The sequence below is a fragment of the Elephantulus edwardii genome, unplaced genomic scaffold (assembly GCF_000299155.1).
Source record: "Elephantulus edwardii isolate Elephantulus edwardi_28Jun2011 unplaced genomic scaffold, EleEdw1.0 scaffold00181, whole genome shotgun sequence".
NCBI lineage: Eukaryota > Metazoa > Chordata > Mammalia > Macroscelidea > Macroscelididae > Elephantulus > Elephantulus edwardii.
The window spans coordinates 2,166,952-2,185,147 of NW_006399931.1; the positions used below are offsets into that span (position 1 = coordinate 2,166,952).

General features: G+C 43.9%; 1 protein-coding gene across 1 annotated transcript; it reads right to left on the bottom strand.

Moving 5' to 3' along the window:
* Positions 1 to 14,953: 14,953 nt before the first annotated feature.
* Positions 14,954 to 15,706, bottom strand: LOC102868301 (leucine-rich repeat-containing protein 28-like). The gene is made up of 2 exons (XM_006896095.1): positions 15,336 to 15,706; positions 14,954 to 15,128 (listed from the first exon to the last, which is right to left on the bottom strand). Exons 1-2 carry the CDS (start codon positions 15,704 to 15,706, stop codon positions 14,954 to 14,956), a joined length of 546 nt encoding a protein of 181 aa, XP_006896157.1.
* Positions 15,707 to 18,196: the final 2,490 nt, after the last annotated feature.

Consider the following 18,196-nt stretch of genomic DNA (forward strand, 5'->3'; position numbering starts at 1 on the left):
TGATTTTCTGGAGAACCACTTCCTGGACGAGGAAGTGAAACTGCTGAAGAAAATGGGTGACCATCCGACCAACATTAGAAGACTGGGCGGCCCCCAGGCTGGGCTGGGCGAGTATCTCTTCTTTGAGCGTCTCACCCTCAAGCACGACTAGGGGTCTGCGGGGACTTGCAGGGGGAAACCTCTGTGTCCCCCTGCCAACAGCAGCAAGCTTCTCTATCCCACCCTGATGTAGAGTCTTATCCACCCAGAAGCCCTTTGCCCAAGCCTTGGACCAAATGAAACAATAAAGCTTTTTGCAACAGCTAAAAAAAAAAAAGAGGTTTATTACTTTCTTTAAGTCATTGCTTTTCAACTGGGGAAACCTTTTACTCATGTCTTCACATCCAGGGGACATGTGGCAATGTCTAGAGACAACATGAAACGTAGTGCTAGGAGTTGGACATGAGTAATGCTGGAGCTAGTGTGTAAAGGGGAAGGATGCTGCTAAACAGCTTCAAAATGCACAGGACAGTCCTTTTCGACAAGGAATTGTCCAGCCAACTGTGGCAAGAGCGCTGATGCTGAGAAATCAAGCCTTAAGATGCATGTAGCTCTACACCAAGGCTTGTTTATCACTAAGAGTTACTTAATTCTCATTCTGTCCTGAGGTACGACATTAATGCAACTTCTACTCTGTCTCCAGTTGTTCTTTAGAAGATTCGAAGTAGCTCATTCTTTGACCTCTCCTTGGATGAAATTTGAGCAGACCTCATAGCTTTTCTGATCACTATTACACAACAAGAAATTGTGGTGGCATAATGCATTACATATTGCACTTGCTAATCTGGAAGTCAGAGGTTTGAATCCACGACCTGCTCCATGGGAGAAAGATAGGCAGTATCTTCCCATTAAGATTTACACCCTGAAAACTAAGAAATAGATAAGTTGTGTGAAAAAGGCAATAGAGGGATTACTCAGACATTGTAATTAATAAGTTATATTAAATTGTAATTACTATACAACAACCTGTGTATGAATGATTAAATGAAGAATAAAAATGATTTGTAAACCTTCATTCATTCAAATGGGAACAAAGGAGAAATATTTGTAGTCTGGGAAACCTGAAGAAGTCGTCCCATGAATTGGCATCAACTAAAGACAGTGGGCTTTTCTTTATTATTTTGGTTGTAAAGCAACAACAAAGAAGTCTGTTGTTTATTCCACAGCACTTGGTATCGTCTCAATCAAGGAACTGACATGCCTAGTCCTTTGTATGAGCTGTGGTGGCATGGTCCCTAGCGCGTTGTGCGGTTAACCCAAAGGCTGTGTGTCTCTAGTGGTTCGAAACCTCCAGCAACAGTAGGAGAAGATTTACAGCCTCTGACATTTGATGAAGGGTCACTGTGAGTTGGAATCTGCTCTAGAGCCGTCACTTTGAGAGAGTCCTTTGTTGGAGCTCCACACTTGACTGGAAGTTGAGTCTTCCCTTCCTCTAGCTGGCCAAAGGCTGCAGATGGGGAGGATGGAAGGATGGGCCCCTTATCCTCCTCCTGGTTCTCCCCCTCACATCCTAGCTTGCCAGCCTGTGGGCAGGACAGGAGGAAAGGATGCTGGAAGGTTCTATTGGATTGACAGTGTCGTAAGCTGGAGTGGGACCTCCTGAACCTAGCTGTTTCTCTCTCCTTGGATGTTTTCAGAATATCTCGGCTATAGTCTTTTTGTGAATGATACTGGCATTATACGCTCTCCTCTAGCTCAGGGCTCCTTGCACCATCTAGGAAGGACCAAGGTATTTTTCCTTTCTTTTTTAAAATTTCCAATGTGCCATAGCCAGATTTCTATTTTGAAAATAGATAATAAAATGAGTTACTAGGAAAGTGCAGGAATAAAGGGAATTAAAGGAATGGAAACCACTCAAACTGTAAGTCCAAGTTTGTTATTATGACTTTAAGCAGATAGATATATCAGTATTCTGTCAAGTTGCTATAGTAATTTCTGAAAACTTGTGTTCAAGTTCTGAATGTTTCCATCATAGACCAGTAACCACCACTCCATGGACTGGCCACTGATCTCAGACCCACTGGAAGAGCTCTGGTCTACCCCATTGTCAGCTCCTTCACCAGTGCCTGGGAGGTGGCTGCATGTGGCCTCACTCTTCTGGTGCTTGCCTGCCTCTCGTACTGAATCCTTTGTCTTCCTTGCATCTCTTCCAAAGACAATACTAAAGTGTTCTTTGCCCTGCCCTGTTCTAGAATACAGACTACTCAACTTTGTCACTTCTTTGACTCACCTTCCAGCTGTTTCCATTCTCCTCAGATGTGGGAGACAAAATAATGGCTCTCCAGAGATACCCACATTCTAAATCTTCTAATTTATGAAGATGTGATTTTATGGTACAAGGGGGTCTTTGAAGATGGGATGAAGAACTTTAAAAAGGAGCTTCGATGGCAGAGCAAGCTAAATGTTGGGCTGTTAAACAAAAGGTCTGAGGTTCAAACCCACAAATGAGGCCATCTGTTTCTAATAAAGATCTACAACCTCAGAAATGTGATGGGATATTTCTAATCTTAAAATGGGGAGGCTAGCCTGGGTTAGATGGAAACTGCTGGGTTTTAGACCTCAGTTTACCCATTGTGAGGTGAGTAAAGAAGCTTTCCAAAATGAAAAGCCCTCACATTGCAGTTTTACGTCTATTCATCCTTTAACACCATTGACAGTTTCTAACTAAAAGGGATCAGCCATTAGTGTTGTTGCTTTAATGATTTTTCTGATATTTTGCTTCACACACATATTGTTATGTGTTTTACAGAAATTAGGTTTTTATGCAAATAATACACTTAATCTCCCTTTTACCTTTTTTCTTTGCAGTTTCCTTGTAGTGTTACTAGCAATCTGAAAATTATACCCACAAAGCCGAGTTTCCTAAGGGAAAGAATAAACTCAGAACTCAAACTCATTACTGTCACATAGGAGTCAGCTCATAGCTGACCCACCCTTCAGTAGGTTTTTGGAGGCTGTAAATTGTGTGGGAGAAAATGACCTGTCCTTCTCCCAAGAAGATGCTGGTGGATTCGAACCACAGACAGACATCACAGTTGGCTTAACAGTGCAACCCCTTGGGACAACACCATCAGAGCTCCCTTGGGAGGATAAGGACCACCCGATTGGCTGTGTCTGTCTCACCGGACTCTCACCGTTCTGTGCTATGTGATTATTTGTCATATGATAAATAAAACACAGCGACTTAATGGTAGGTTTTGCAAGCACTTCAGCTATGATGTGGTTCCATTTTATTGTCAGTACAAGCTCTGGGCACAATAAAGAACAGTGAGGGTTCTTGAAAATGCCCAGAAAAGGCATAGTGGCTCAGAAAGAAAGAATAAACAGTGAGGTTATAACAGAAAGTTCCCAGGCCTCAGAAATGATCCAACCCGACCGCGTGTGGTATTTGCTAACTATAGAGAAGTAAGACTGCTTTTCATTCAGTACAATGTCAGAAATTATTTCTCTTGATTAATTACCCAGGGAATATCTCTCTGTAATTGGCTGACCGCCTTCTGGAATTGGACTATTTCTAGCCGTGCTCACGCCAGCATTGCATCATATGCATAAACCGAATGGGAACTTAGAGATCTGCAACTCAGAGAAATCCATTATGAAAGGACTCGTGTTCTGACTGAAGCAAAGCCTTACCGGAATCATATCTTTTTCTTCCTTTTGAATGTTGTGCCTTCTTTAGAATTCTCTTCTTTTAGGCCCTCGGAGTTCTCGTGTAAGCTGAAAAGATGTTAAAGGGATTAAATGATAAATGGTTCGCTTTTGAGTGGGAACCTTTGTGGAACTTTACCAAAGACACCGACTTCATCGTGATAAAATATGTTAATAGAAATGAGTGAAGAGAGTTCACGTACAAATGCAAAGGCGAGCGGGTTTAATAGGATAAGCAAAGGATTGGGATGTGGATCTGACGTTTAACAGTGTTTGGTCGCAGACATTCATTTATCTTCTGATGTTGATTTCTTTGTTATGAATAAAGTAGAGTCTTTGGTGCTCATTTAACTCAGTGTTCTTGGGGGGGGGGAAACCCACAAACCCTAGGAAAAACAATGACTAGGGATGATAGAAGGAGAATCAATGCCTTTGAAATGTAATGTTGGAGAAGATTATTTAATATATACCATGGACTGCTAAGAGAACAAACAAGTTCATCCTAGAAAGAGTGAAGCCAACCTGCTCCTTGGAGGCAAGGATTCTGAAGCGCCGTCTGATATACTTTGGACATGCTGCCAGGAGGGACCGGTCCTTGGAGAGGGACGTCATGCTTGGGAGGGTGGAGGGACAGCACAGGAGAGGAAGACCCTCCGTGAGATGGATTGCTTGTGAATGTGGCCATATTTAGAAATAGGGTCTTAGATGGTGTAATCAAGTTAATCCAGGGTCCCGTGGGCTCTTACACGGTGGCCAAAGAGAAAAGTCAGAAGGAAGGAAGAGACTGTTAAGGTGGGCTGGTGACGTGCTTTGAGTCAGCTGTGCCCCAGAGGGAGCCTGTGAGCAGCAGATCTGAACCGTGCTCTGTCTCATGCCATCCTCAGCGTCGCAGTCATGCTCAAGCCCGTTAAAGTGGCCGCAGTGTTAATCCATCTCTTTGAAAGGCTTCCTCTCTCACTCTGACCCTCTACCTTTCCCATCATCTCTTTCCAAGGACTGGCCCCTCCTGACAACATCCCCAAAGTACGTGACATGAAGCTTCACCGTCCCTACCTTTAAGGAGCACACAGCTAGTACTTCACCCGGGGCACACGGACAGTCCTTCACCCGAGACACACAGACAGTCCTTTGCCCGAGACAGATTTCTTGGTTCTTTTGGCAATCCCTGAGATAGTCAATACCCTTATTCAACACCACATCTCAAGGACATCAATCCTTCTTTGATTTTCTTTCAATAAGTGTTGGATGATAAGATGGCTGGATGGAAGGAGGAAATTGAGGGAGTCAGTGGTAAGAGTGTCCTTATATTAAGGGGACTGCAGGTAATAGCATGAGAGAAAAGATATATAGAAATTGTTAAGTGGTTAACAATTTGCTCCTGAAACTGATTAAGTAAAATAAAAAAAATTATGCCAAATCTCCTTACCATATGTATCCATTCCTTTAGATTTATCAGCACAAACCAGAGATTACAGATAAGGCAGGCCATTCTATAATCATTCAAATGTGAAGAATTTAGAGATAAGACTCACACCTGTGTGTGTGTGTGTGTGGGGGGGGAAATGGCAGAAACAGGAGTGATGTATCTGTGAGCTGGGAGTGCTAATGATTGCCTCTGACCATACAAACCAGGAAAAGGCGGGGAAGGATTCTCCCCTAGAGCGTTCAGAGGGAACTGACTCTCTGATTGCAGACTTCTGGCTTACAGAAGTGTGAGTCAGTTTCTGTTGTTTGAGCCACTCAGTCATCTCACAGGGAGCTCTGGTGACCTAGCTGTAAGAAGCTGCCCTGTAATCCCGGAGGTTATTGTTGTTGTTGTTGTGTACTGTAGAGTCTGAACTGACCCATAGATGACCCTCCAGTGTGTTTTCAGAGGCAGTTAATCACACAGGAGGAGATCGCCCATTCTTCTCCAGCGAAGCAGCTGCAAAGCCTTGAACTGCTTGCCTTCAGGATTGCAGCGCAGCTTCTTGCCACTAGGCCACCAGAGCTTCCTAATCTGAAAGGTAGGTCATTCAAATTCACCAGCTGTTCCTTGGGAGAATGACGGACAATCTTCTGGGCGATTTACTGCCTCTGAAACCCTCCTGGAAACTCAGCTGTGAGTCGGTTCTAATTTGACAGCACACAGGAACACGACACCCAGTGGTGCTTCGTTAAGACTCATACGCTGTCTCATCGCCGCCCTCCAGCACATTTTCCAAGCCTGTGAGTCATGTGGGAGGAGGCTCATCTTTTCCCCCATGAAAAGCCTGATGGATGCAAACTACCACCTAGAACCTGAGGAAATGAATTCAGGTTGGTTTAGGAATTCAATGCAATAAAGTGTATTAAGCATTTACCCTGTCCCTGGTACACAGTAGCACTCAAATCTTTGCTGTTACTGCAGCCATTTCTACCTCTATCTTCCCAGGAGAAACAAGAAAGCGGCTATCAATGCATCCAGCTTCTCCAAGGACGTCCTGCTTCTCCTCTCTAGCAGGTGACTTTTATTGTTACTTTTCTTAATTTGAATACAGTGCGCTTAGGACTTTTCTCACTGATTTAGAATTGCTAGATGTATTGGCTGTAGTGACTTCAGGGTGTCTGTTTTCTTTTAAGAAGCCGTATTGATTTTCCAGGAAGGATATTATATTAAAAATAAGAATCCATTTTAATTCCAAATTCTCTTCAAGATCTTTCATCTTCCAAAGACTGAAATCTTCATATTCTTTCTTCTGCAAGTCATAAGGACAAAACTGAAAAATCAATTCCCTCAGCGATGAGAGGGGGGAAAAGGGCTGTTATTAAGAAGTAAAGAATAGTCAGAGGGCAGCCCGAGCAGGAGATCAATGGAGCCATCAGAGAGATATTGTTAGTTCCTTACTGAAAACTAAACCATCACCTTGGGCTGCTGCTGAACATCTACGGGCCATCACAATCAATCATGAGATGCTGGCAGACGCCCCCAGCCTCAGCTCTCAGCACGGCTGCCTCTTCCTTTCCATTCTTGGGAGGGAAGAAATCAAACTATTAATCGTGTGAGATAAAGACAGTGTTTTGTACTTCTCTTAAAAAAAAATAAAATTCTAGTTTAAGAAACAGTATTGTCTCTTAGTTATCCAGTCTCTCTTTCACTCTCTCATTTTCCACCTGGCCAAGACTGATTCATAGCAAGATTTCAGAGGCTGTAAATGACACAGGAGGAGATTGCTCGTATTTCCCAAGGAGCAGCTGGTGGATTTGAACCGCCCGCCTTTTTATGAGCAATGCAACTCCTTATCCCACTAGGCCACCGGGTCTCCCTGTTTCTCCAGTTGTGTCGTTGTTGTTAGATGCTGTCAAATTGGTGATGACTCATCGTGACCCTATGAACTCTTTCCTATCCTGTACCAGCCTCATCATCTCCAACACACTTGTGCCTGTTGCTACAGTCACTGCGTCACTCCATCTCGTTGGCGGTCTTCCTTTCTTTTGCTGACCTTCCACTTTTCCAGGCATGATGTCCCTTTCCAAGGAATAACCTCCCCTAGCAACATGTCCAAAGCAGGTGAGACGTGTGAGATGAGGCTTTGCCATCTTTGCCTCCAAGGAACCCTCCTTGTTCTTTCACAAAATATTCAATGTCGAGTACTTTTAAGAAACTTTCCAAGTGCAGTTGAAACTTCAGTCCACTTACAAAAGTAAGTCTACAAGTGGTTTTTCAGGTCCCAATGTCTACCGTGTATGTTGTTGCTATGTGCTGTCCAATTCCCTTCAACTCATAGTAACTCTGTACAAGGTCTGGCACCATCATCTTCTTCTTCTTTTTTTTTTTTTTTAGTCAATCCAGTTCAATTTTATTGGGATCTGCAAGTGCATTTATATACCAGTATGTAAACAGGAAGACAGGATAGGGTGGGCTTACAGATGTGGGACATGCGGATTGGTTAAGAGAACCTCAGCTTTGTGTGGACCACTCCCAGCTCAATAGCCAACAGCCGTCTTCCCAGGAGGTGAGCTTTCTCAAGCAGGTACAGCCAAACACTGGGGAGCTTTCTCTACCCCTGGTACCATCTTCTTAATCCCTGACAAGCAATTGTTACAGCCTCTGAACCAATCCATCTCTTTGAAGAGCTACCTCTTTACTGCTGACTTCCTATTTCACCAAGCTTGAAGCCCTCTTCCAGGGACAATCCCTCTAGCATGCCCAAACTTGTGAGATGATGTCTCACCCTCCTTGACTCCATGGAGCACTCTGACTACATGGTCTTCCAAGACAGATTGGTTTGTTGTTTTGTTTTTTTCCAGCCCGTGGTACATTCAGTGTTCTTTGCCAGCATCATGTTCTAGTGGCATCAGTTCTTCTCCATGATCCCTTACTCACATTGTCCAGCTTTCACACATGTCTGAGGTGACCAGAAGTACCCTGGCTTGGGTCAGGTGTACCTTAGTCATCACAGTGACATCCTCACCCTTTAACACTTTTCTTAAAAATTGTTCCGTAGATATCTATTTTTAAAATGGCAATCGTTTGAAAAAACAATCGTGCTCATTTGCTGCAGATTTGCCCAATGCAATATGCCATTTGATTTCTTGACTGCTGTTTCTACAGGCATTGGTTGTGGATCCAAGTAAAATGAAATCTTTGACATTCTCAATCTTTTCTCCATTTATCGTGATGTTCTTTATCAGTCCAATTGTGAAGATTTCTGCTTTCTTGGTGTTGAGGTTTAATCCACATTGAAAGCCCTTGCTCTTTGATATTCATTAACAAGGGCTTCAAGTCTTCTTTAGAACAAAATAAATAGGAAGAAGATAATCTTGTCAGTTCTAGGTAACTTAGTCACTGTCAAGTTTATCTTCTTCCTCCTCTCCTCCCCTTCTTTTCTGGCTGTGATCTAAGTTGCCAAGAGGCTGGTTTAGGCATCAAGGGAGCGTTTCTGACAATCTTTTTTGTCTAGGGGTATCTCCGATGCGTCCTCTATTACCCTTTGCAGAGGAAACACATGGAAAGTGTTCCCCAGGAGCTCAGCAATTCCCTTCTCAAATTTGGCTCTTGCTTGGGTTTGATGACCTGAGAGTCAGTAACATCCTCCTGGTACCTGATGTCTACCTGTAGCCTCAGCTAAGAGTCAACACCTTGTTAGTAGCTTTCCTGGCATTTAACCCTCAGCTGCCTTTATTGCTTCCCCACCTTTCTCCCAGGCTGCACTTATTGAGAGAAACCTTGCAGCAGGTGGAAGAGGGTATGACAGTCAAAACCTTCATCTAATGCTTAGGCAGTCAACGGGCAGCTTCTACGGCGTTGCAGTCCAGTCTGCTGGGGAGTATACTGAGTCTGCTTCCTGCCTGAGACCCAGGATGGCAAGGTGGGCACAACTTCCCTTTGGTCTCATATCCCCAACCATCGAGGAGTTCCTCTAGCCCTTGTCCTGTCCTTGTACCCAAGGGTTTACCCACGGGACAACCCTCCACGACAGAGTCAATGTCAATTCCCAAGGGCCCTCTAGTTCAGAGGAGAACTGCCACCCAGGGCTTTCATGGCTGCACGTCTTCAAGGAAGCAGGGTGCTCTGGAGTCTTCTAGGGGAGCAGTGAGGCTCTTCAAATCACCCGTGCTGGCCTTTCAGTTCGTAGCTGAGTACTTAAGTCCTGAGCCACCAGTGCTCCTTGGCCCAAGTAAGGGGGCCCTATTGGCCTTGTAGTACTATTAATAGTGAAAGCCATTTTAATGACCTCAGGGAGGGCCCTTGGGTTTAAAAGTTGGTTGGGTCCTTGGGCCCAGTATGTGGACCCACGTATTGTTATATTTTGGAGGAACATTCTTCTAAGTCATACAGCATTCTTCTGTCAATTTGCCGTACTGAGGTGATTTGGGTTTGCTGTGATTCTGAGCCTTGTGCCTTTGGGGTGTCAAATGCCATAACAGTTGCACATGATGGTCAGTGTTTAGTGGAGCTCCCAGTTTAAGACCGGTTTGGAAGCAGAAGTGGCATTCACTTCCTAAACCACATGTCAATGGAAACTCTATGAACTTGGAGAAACCATGATAGTTATAGAAAGACTTCAGGTCTTTTGTCTATAGGGTCGCTAAGAGTTGTGATTGGCTTGATGGCAATCAACAACAACAACAACATTCTTCTCATAGGGAGCCCTGGTGGCCTAATGGTAAGGAATTGTGCTGTCAATCCAATGACAGATGGTTCGAATCTATTGGCTGCTTAAAGGTTGGGTAGTCTCCTCCCACGCGATTTACTAACTCTGAAACCCGTCCTAACTCCATGACGTGCAACAATAACACCATTTTCAGCATTATTGTTGTTGTGTACTGTGGAGTTGGAACCATCTTGTAGCTGACCCTTCTGTGGGTTTTCAGAGACAGTTAATCGCACAGGAGGAGATTGCCCATTCTTCTCCTGTGGAGCAGCTGGTGGATTTGAACCACATTCCTACAAGATTGTAATACAGCTTCTTACCATTAGGCTACCAGAGCTGTATTAATATATTGGAGTGTCAGAGGCAGTGAGATTGGCACAGGACAGAGCAGAGTTTAGGGCTGTTATACATAGGGTCACTATGAGTTGCAAGCGACTTGACGGCACATAACAACAACAACATGACTATTTTATGGCAAAAAGAGCTGATATATCTTGAAGGAGGTCTTTTCCCTCCTCATTCCCCAAACACAAATAGTGATCAGGGTATCAAAGCCACCAGGCCCCCTCTCTCTCCACGTCCCTCTTCAGTAGCCTCCTCTGTGTGGAAGGAAATCGGCTCTTACGCCCACTCTCCTCTGTACCCTGCTGTGCTTTATTCTTTGAGCATACACTTCACCGACTCTCAGGCTAGCTCCTGGTAGTCAAGATTTTAAAAGCCACCCCCTTTCATCCTCTTTCCTCCTAAACATTTTCTCTCACAAGAACTTGACTCTTAAAGTCAGAGCTTCCACAGTTCTGCTTTGGATTTCCAATCTGGAAATCAAACTCTGTGAATGTTGGGCTTCAGGATGGAGGAAGGGAGGAGGGGGTCTTGGTGGTAGAAAGATGAGGAACTGAGGCTCTGGGCTTGGAGGGTTTGTAAATAGATCATCATGATTCTCCACACTTGTCGAGCCCATAGGAGGGAAGGACTGAGGGAGAGACATCGGTCAGAGTCCAGGAGACAGGTCCATGTATGACAGGATGGAGGTGGGGCGCACCCAGTGAGCTATGCCTCACAAGAAGCGTTCATTCAGAGCGGGGTAGATTTGGACCAAGAATCTGAAGCCGTGGTAATGATCTCATCTCAGTTCAAGTTCTGTTTAAGACCAGTGGGTGTTCTGTGAGGGTCAGCTTACGCTGCTGATGGTGTTGGGCACAGGCAGGGCAGACAGGAAGGGACATTGTAAATGTGTGCGCGAGCTGGAACAGGCAGCAGGCGACACTGGCCTCTTCTGACCTTTGGGAGACTGTGCAGAAGTTTCTTTCCAGAGGGGAGCCAGCCCAGTGGGATCCTAACCACCTCTCCACATGGGCTCCGTGGAAGGTTTGCCAGCTCGGCGCTGCTCAGCTTGCAGGCGGGGCTCGTGGAAAGTGCAGACCTGCCTCCTTCATCTCGGGTTTTCTCTGCTTTGTTGGCTACCTCCTACCTTACCACCAACTCGCACAGCTAAGCTGTGTCCCCTGGCCACCCACGCCCACACAGCCTGGGAGGAGAGTGCGGTTTGGGCCTCATTATTTACAGATCCTTCCGGGGAACTGTGAAAACCCTGCTGTGCTGTAACTAAGGTTTGCTTCACGTACAGAACAGTCTTTTAAAGTTGTGGTTTTTTTTAAGTCTTTTTTTTTTTTTAAAGCTGGTAGAAAACCTATAATATTTTAAGTATTGTTTCTGCAGGTTCCCCACTTCGCCCCCCGGTTAAACTATAAATGAAACCCTCTAGTCATAGGACTTTCAAGGGGCTGCAAAGCCCAGGCTAGCCTCCTCTTCTACTTTATATAGGAATGTTAAGTGCATTATTAGGAAGCTCAAGCTCAGAAGATTGAAGACTGCCTTCTATATGGGTTGCACCTCTGTTGTTGTTGTTATGTGCCGTCGAGTCGCCTGCGACTCATAGCGACCCTATGTACAACAGCCCTAAACTCCGCTCTGTCCTGTGCCAATCGCACTGTCTCCGACACACCCATCCCAATTACCCCAGTCACTGAATCAATCCAACTCATAGAGGGCCTTCCTCTCCTGCGCCGTCCCTCCACCCTCCCAAGCATGATGTCCCTCTCTAAGGACCAGTCTCTCCTCACAACATGTCCAAAGTATGTTAGACGGAGCCTCAGAATCCTTGCCTCCAAGGAGCCACCCGGTTTAACCCTTTCCAGGACAAATCTGTTTGTTTTCCTAGCCGTCCATGGTATTCTCAATACTCTTCTCCAGCACCACATCTCAAAGGCATCAGTTCTCCTTCTATCCTCCCTGGTCATTGTCCAACTCTCTGATGCATAACAAGTGATTGCGAAGACACAAAAATCGCTCAACATTCGTTCTGGCAGGCCGCTCAGAGGAGGGGTTAAGGCAACCGGCCAGCTGAAACCTGGGCTGCTTAGAAGCCAGCTTAGAAGCCATCATTGCACCTCTACATCAAGAAAACAAAGATTACCACCAGGCCAACAGGCAACATCATGATAAATGGAGAAAAGATTGAGGTTGTTAATGATTTCATCTTGCTCAGATCCACAATCAGCACAGTTAGGAAATCAAATGACAAGTTGTATTGGGAAAATCTGCCTTCAGGGACCTCTCCCGAGTGCTAAAGAGCAACAGCATCAGTCTAGGATCTAAGACGTGCCTGATCCAGGCCATGAACTTCTCATTTGAGAGCTGGACAGAAGATTTGTGTGCTGGAGAAGAGTATGGACCATACAACAGGCTGCCAAGGAACAAACAGGTCTGTCCTGGAGAGGGTGAAACCAGGTTGATCCTTGGAGGCAAGGATTTTGAGACTCTGTATCACATGCTTGGGGCATGTTGCCAGGAGGGACCAGTCCTTGGTGAAGGACATCGTGCTTAGAAGGGTAGAGTCAGTGCAAGAGAGGAAGACCCTGGATGAGATGGATGGACACTTTTCTGTGGCAGTGGAGTCTGATGTGTCAGAGATGGTGAGATATGTCTTGGGAAAAGTGCACCCAGAGTGCTCCTTGAAGGCAAAGATGATAAAGCTTCATCTCACATACTTAAGGTGTGTTGCTAGGAGAGGCTATTCCTTGGAAAGGAACACTATGCTTGGAGAGGAGGAGGGTCAGCAAAAGGGAGGAAGACCTTCAACAAGAGGGATTGACATAGTGACTGCAGCAATGAGCTCCGTCTGTCAGAGATGATGAGGGTGGCACAGGCGAAGACAAGATTCAGGTCTGTTGTTCACGGGGCCTCTATGAGTTGTACTCAACTCAACAGCACTTACCACCACCACCAATATATTATGCCAGAGCAATGTTTTCTGGGGTCATTTATAGCCTCTGAGAACTCAATGAAGAGACAGTTATGAGTTGTTTCTGACTCAATAGTAAATATATGTCTGTGTCTATATAAGTCAGAGAGAGAGACAGAGAGAGAGAATATGCTCTATTTGTTTCAAGGACATGTTTCATGTGCTTTGAGTGACAAGTCTCAGTCTTGTAGGTCAGAGCTCCAAATAGAGATTTCTGGGAGGCAGGGTCTCAGGGGCTGTCTTTGGAGGCGGCAGGCTTCAAAGGCTTCCACATCAAGGTCCTTATTGAGAAGCAGGACAGGAGATCCCTGGCTTCTGGAGATGGACCTGCCAGCTGCTCGCTTCTGAGCCTGCAATATCCAAAGTCATGGCTGAGAAGCAAAATTGAAGACAGCTAGCTGGGGATACTGACGAGTCTAGCTTGAGCAAGAACAGCAGACTACAGGTTGAAGTCTGGAGACCATGTGCCAGCTAGCATGTAGACATAACAAAAAGCTCTCTACCTTTTTGCTAGGAAGGCCAAACAGAAATACCATTAGGGTCTCACCCTTGAGGAGACCTGGCCTTAGTAAAGATAAAGCTAACCATTTCTTTAGAGGGAGCTCTGGTGGTCTAGTGGTAAGAAGCTGTGTTGCAATCTCGAAGGCACGTGGTTTGAATCCATCAACTGCTCCATAGGAGAAGGGTAGGAAATTTCCTCCTATGTGATTTACTGCTTCTGAAAAGTCCCTGGAGGGTCAGGTTTGAGTCGGTTTTGACTCAACAGCACACAACATATCTTTATAAATCCTGTAATCCTGCCTTATTATCACCTGAGTTTAGCATTGACAGCATTTAGAAGAGCTGTATTACACAGAGGGCCACACGGTAGTTATGGAGGAATGAAATGGTGCTGTCTGTTTCGCTCTCATCACCACGTTAGCTGCGCTCTAGAAAGTTTGATATCTTGTGCCTGCCCTTGCATCCAATTGAATATATTTTCTAAAGTCCATGTGACTCATGGGTTATTGAGAAATATACTATTTAGCTTTGTGATTTTCATGTCATCTTCCTATCCCTGTTTTGATTCTAATTGGAGAGCACACTGTAGCTGATTTAAATTCTTTTAGGTTTGAGGAGTTTTGTCTTATGACCTGGGACATGGGCCATTTTGCCATGTGCTTTGTGAACTTTGAAAAGAATGTGTATTTTGCTGTTGTTGGGTGATGTGTTCCTTAAAGAGATTGGTTGATGATTTCCCCCCTTACATCCTTGTTGAGATTCATTTCTCTACTTCATAGTTGCTCGACTGAGACAGAGGCGCTAATATCTTTAACCACATCATTCCATTCTCTGGGTCTACCAGTTTTTACTTCCTGTGTTTTGCGTCGATGAGTTTGGCTATGATTACACTTTGTTTGCTATGATTTATGACACAGTTTCTATGATTGTTATGTACCTTTGGAGGGTAACCTCTTTATCATTCTATAAAGCCCTTATATCTGGTAGTTTTCTTTGCTTTTAATTGTGCTTTATGCAATATCAACATGACCAATCCTGCTTTCTTTTTTTAAATTAAAATTCATTTTATTGCATAGTTTCATTGTTCATTTATAATTAAAGCATTTATTATAAAACAAGGATAAAAATCAAAGCATGGACTATTTAAAGAAAAACTGGAGAAAGTAAATTTTTCATTGTGGGAAATTAATACAATTTTATATTGATTATTGAAACAAGTTGATAGACCAGGAGGTCGGGTGGGGGATTGTTGTTGTGTGGAATTATTTTCTTTTCAGAGTATGTCGTATATACTGGAAAGATTTAGGACCCTGCATCCACTACATATTTTAGAATTCAGTTAATCTCATTTTACTAAAAAGACATAGGACATTGTTTTACTCATTGCCATTATTATAGTTGCACCACTGTACCCGATGACTTTATTATATAGATAGGATGGTAAGCCTTTCAGGTGAATGTTGTTTTCCACATACACGTATCGTAGTTCTGGAGATGGTCCTAAATCAAGTGGCAAAAATGTTAGACGGTTTCCAGCCATGGAGAGCTCGCTGAGGTTCGGAAGCTGGCAAAGATGGCGAGGTACACACCACAGATGATTTCGGTCCACTGTTAGGTACTGCAGAGAAAGGCACAGGTTTAGCCTCTCTGGTAAAGTGAGCAAACGATTGGTAGAGACATCTAATGTCTGCAGCTGCTTCAAGTCACCAGGCTTTGAAGGTAGAAATTGTAGTTGGTTATTTGCTAATCGAAGATGACGTAATGCTCTCAGATGACCAATTTCCGGGCAAACAATTTCTAAGGCATTATCACTAAGGTCCAGATACTGGAGTTTTACAAGGGAACCAATGGCTTCAGGAATCACAACTATGTTATTTGAATTAAGGTAAAGTTCCACAAGGTTTGGAAGCTTCTGAGGAAGATTTTCTGGCAAGGTCGTAAGAGAATTCCTTTTCATGTAGAGTCTCTCTAGGTACTGTAGACCCTCATCTTTCAGTAACTCCAGTGGGAAATGGTGCAGATTCTTGTAATTTAAAAACAAATATCTGTGCTTTTCCAGTCTTGCCACAAAGATCATCTTACAAAGTTCTGATGCCATGCTTGAGTCTGTCCCATCAGGTCAAGCTACAGCACCACATCTTGTCAAAATTGGTCCATTTCTTGGAGCCGGAAGGGACAGAGCTTCCCAGTGCAGGTGGCGCAGGAATGTCAGTGGATGGCAGGCAGGCGTGAGGCCGGAGCCCCTGGTCGCTTTCTTTTGATTAATGTTTCTATAACATATATTATCCATACTTTAACTTCAACCTGCCAATATTATTCTGGTTGAAGTGAGTTTCTTATAGACATCACATAGCAGGGTCATGTCTTTTAATTCATCCTGTCAATCTCTGTCTTTTTACTTGTGTGTTTATATCATTTGAAGTCAATGACATAATTGATATATTAGAGTGTAAGGCTGCCATTTTATTTTTTATTTTCTGTTTCTTCTCTCTGTTTTATGTTGCTTTGTTTTCTTTCCCTCTTTCCTTGTGGATTATTTGTCTTGAAAGAGTCCCTTATTGGGCTTTTTTAAAAACATTTTTTTTTTTTTGCTGAACCCATTTGTATTTTTGCATTACTGGCTGCTTCCACTCCAAGTCTGTGGTGTATGAGGCCAAAAAATCCCCCAAAACAAACCAAACAAAAACAACCCCAGAGAATCTGAAATATGTAATTCTTTATGTTTTAAAGGCCTTAATTGGCCTATCTTTTTCTCTCCATCTTTCAGATTCTTATATTTATTTTACATATAATATCCACCTTGTGAGATTGCTCCACAGGTGAGGTTTATTTCTATTTACCTGCTAATCTGTGAGAAAGCTCTGGTGGCTTTGTGGTAAGGAGTTGCACTGCCAAACCAAAGGCAGGTGGTTCCAATCCACCAGCTGCTCTGCAGGAGACAGAGGGGCAAGCTCCTCCGTGTGATTTACCACCTTTGAAAATCTACTGGAGGGTCAGCTATGGCTTGGTTCTGAGTTGACGGTACACAGCAACAATAACAACTAATCTATGGTGAACGACTTTACTTTTTTACATAATAAGTTCTCTTTCTAGTTATGACATCTCTTTCCCACAGCACCTTCTTCAGAATCAAATTTTTTCAAAAAACCTACGAACCCTGACTGAAGAGAGGGCCCAAATTAATAAGATAAACACTTGTGCGTACTCATTAACCTGTAATGAAGAGTTTTGGATGTTTTCACCACTTTTAAAATATGTCAGTTCCCTATTCTTCAAGTCACAAGCCTTCTTCAGACTGTTTTTTATAACAGAAAATTATTACCTGTGCAATGCACTGAGTGGCTAACATGCTTCCTAAAACGTACGCCATGGAGTGAAAGTCCTGTTTTCTGATAGGAAGACTGAGCACAGGACAGCTTTCTACAGAGCAGAGCAGGAAGAGATACATCACAGATGATTTCATTGACAACTAGTAAATACTTACATTGCCTCGTGGTTCATTTAAATAACCGACATATGGCTGTAGTCCATCTTGAACAGGCTCATGGTAACTAATTTTAACATTATTACTTAATGCTTTGTTTTTTCTTTCCTGTAATAGAAGGAACTGCTCTGCAGGCCTCCTTCACGGGCAAGATTCCCACATGGGGGGCTATGCCTCTCATGCTAACACTCTGTACTCATAATTTGGAGGATTTTGTGTTCAGCTTTCCTCACAACAGGAAACAAGGAGAATTTACAAAGAATCCACGTTTCTTAGCCTTCCGGCCTATGTGCCAGGCAGTGGAATCAAAGAATAAGTAGATTTTAAGTTTACAACGTTCTGATAACTAGAAATTTCGAACATTTCTTCATGTGTTTGTTTGCCATCAGAATGTCTTCTTTGGTGAAGTATCTATTCATATCCTGTGCTCATTTTGTGATTGGGTTCTTTATCTCTTTCTTGTTGAGGTGCTGGAGTATTCCATAAATTTTAGATATAAGTCCCTTATCAGATAGGTCATTGACAAGTATTTTTCCCCCAGTCTGTGGGTTTCCTTCTTACCCTGTTTGAGACTTTTTGATGTGCATAAATTGACAACATTCTAGACAGAAGTTTCTTCTTCTGGCCTCTTAACTCTTTCATCTCCCGCAAAAATGAATACAGTGAAAAGGGAACAATATTCTCTGAGAATAGAGGGCAGAGCTAAGAACTTGTATTGCTGTCAGGTGCTGCCGCGTCCATTCCAACACACAGTGACCCAGTGCACAACAGAACAACGCGTTGCCCGTCTGTGTCAGCTCACGCTTGTTGAGACGCGTGAGCCTGTTGCGGCAGTCACGGTGTCCGTCCGTCTAGAGGAAGGCCTTCCTCCCATTCACTGACTCCTTACGTTGGCAAGCGTGATGCAAACCCTAAAAAGAGCCAAGTTCATTGCCGTCAACGAGGAGGTTTTGACTCATGGTAACCCCTCCCTCTGAAGCTGTAAATCATTCCAAGAGAAGCAGTGAATTCGAACTGCTGAGGTTCCTGTTAGTGGTCCTCTGTGTTATACACTCTGCCCTCAGGGCCCCTTAGCGTGGTGTAACTCAGTGTCATCTATTCAGA

What these genes read in the sequence shown, in the direction of transcription:
- LOC102868301 (XM_006896095.1), bottom strand. Translation starts at nt 15,706, where the DNA reads ATGGCATCAGAACTTTGTAAGATGATCTTTGTGGCAAGACTGGAAAAG. An exon ending in TTAGCAAATAACCAACTACA is followed by an intron (nt 15,129 to 15,335) that starts ATTTCTACCTTC and finishes AAACCGTCTAAC; the next exon opens with ATTTTTGCCACTTGATTTAG.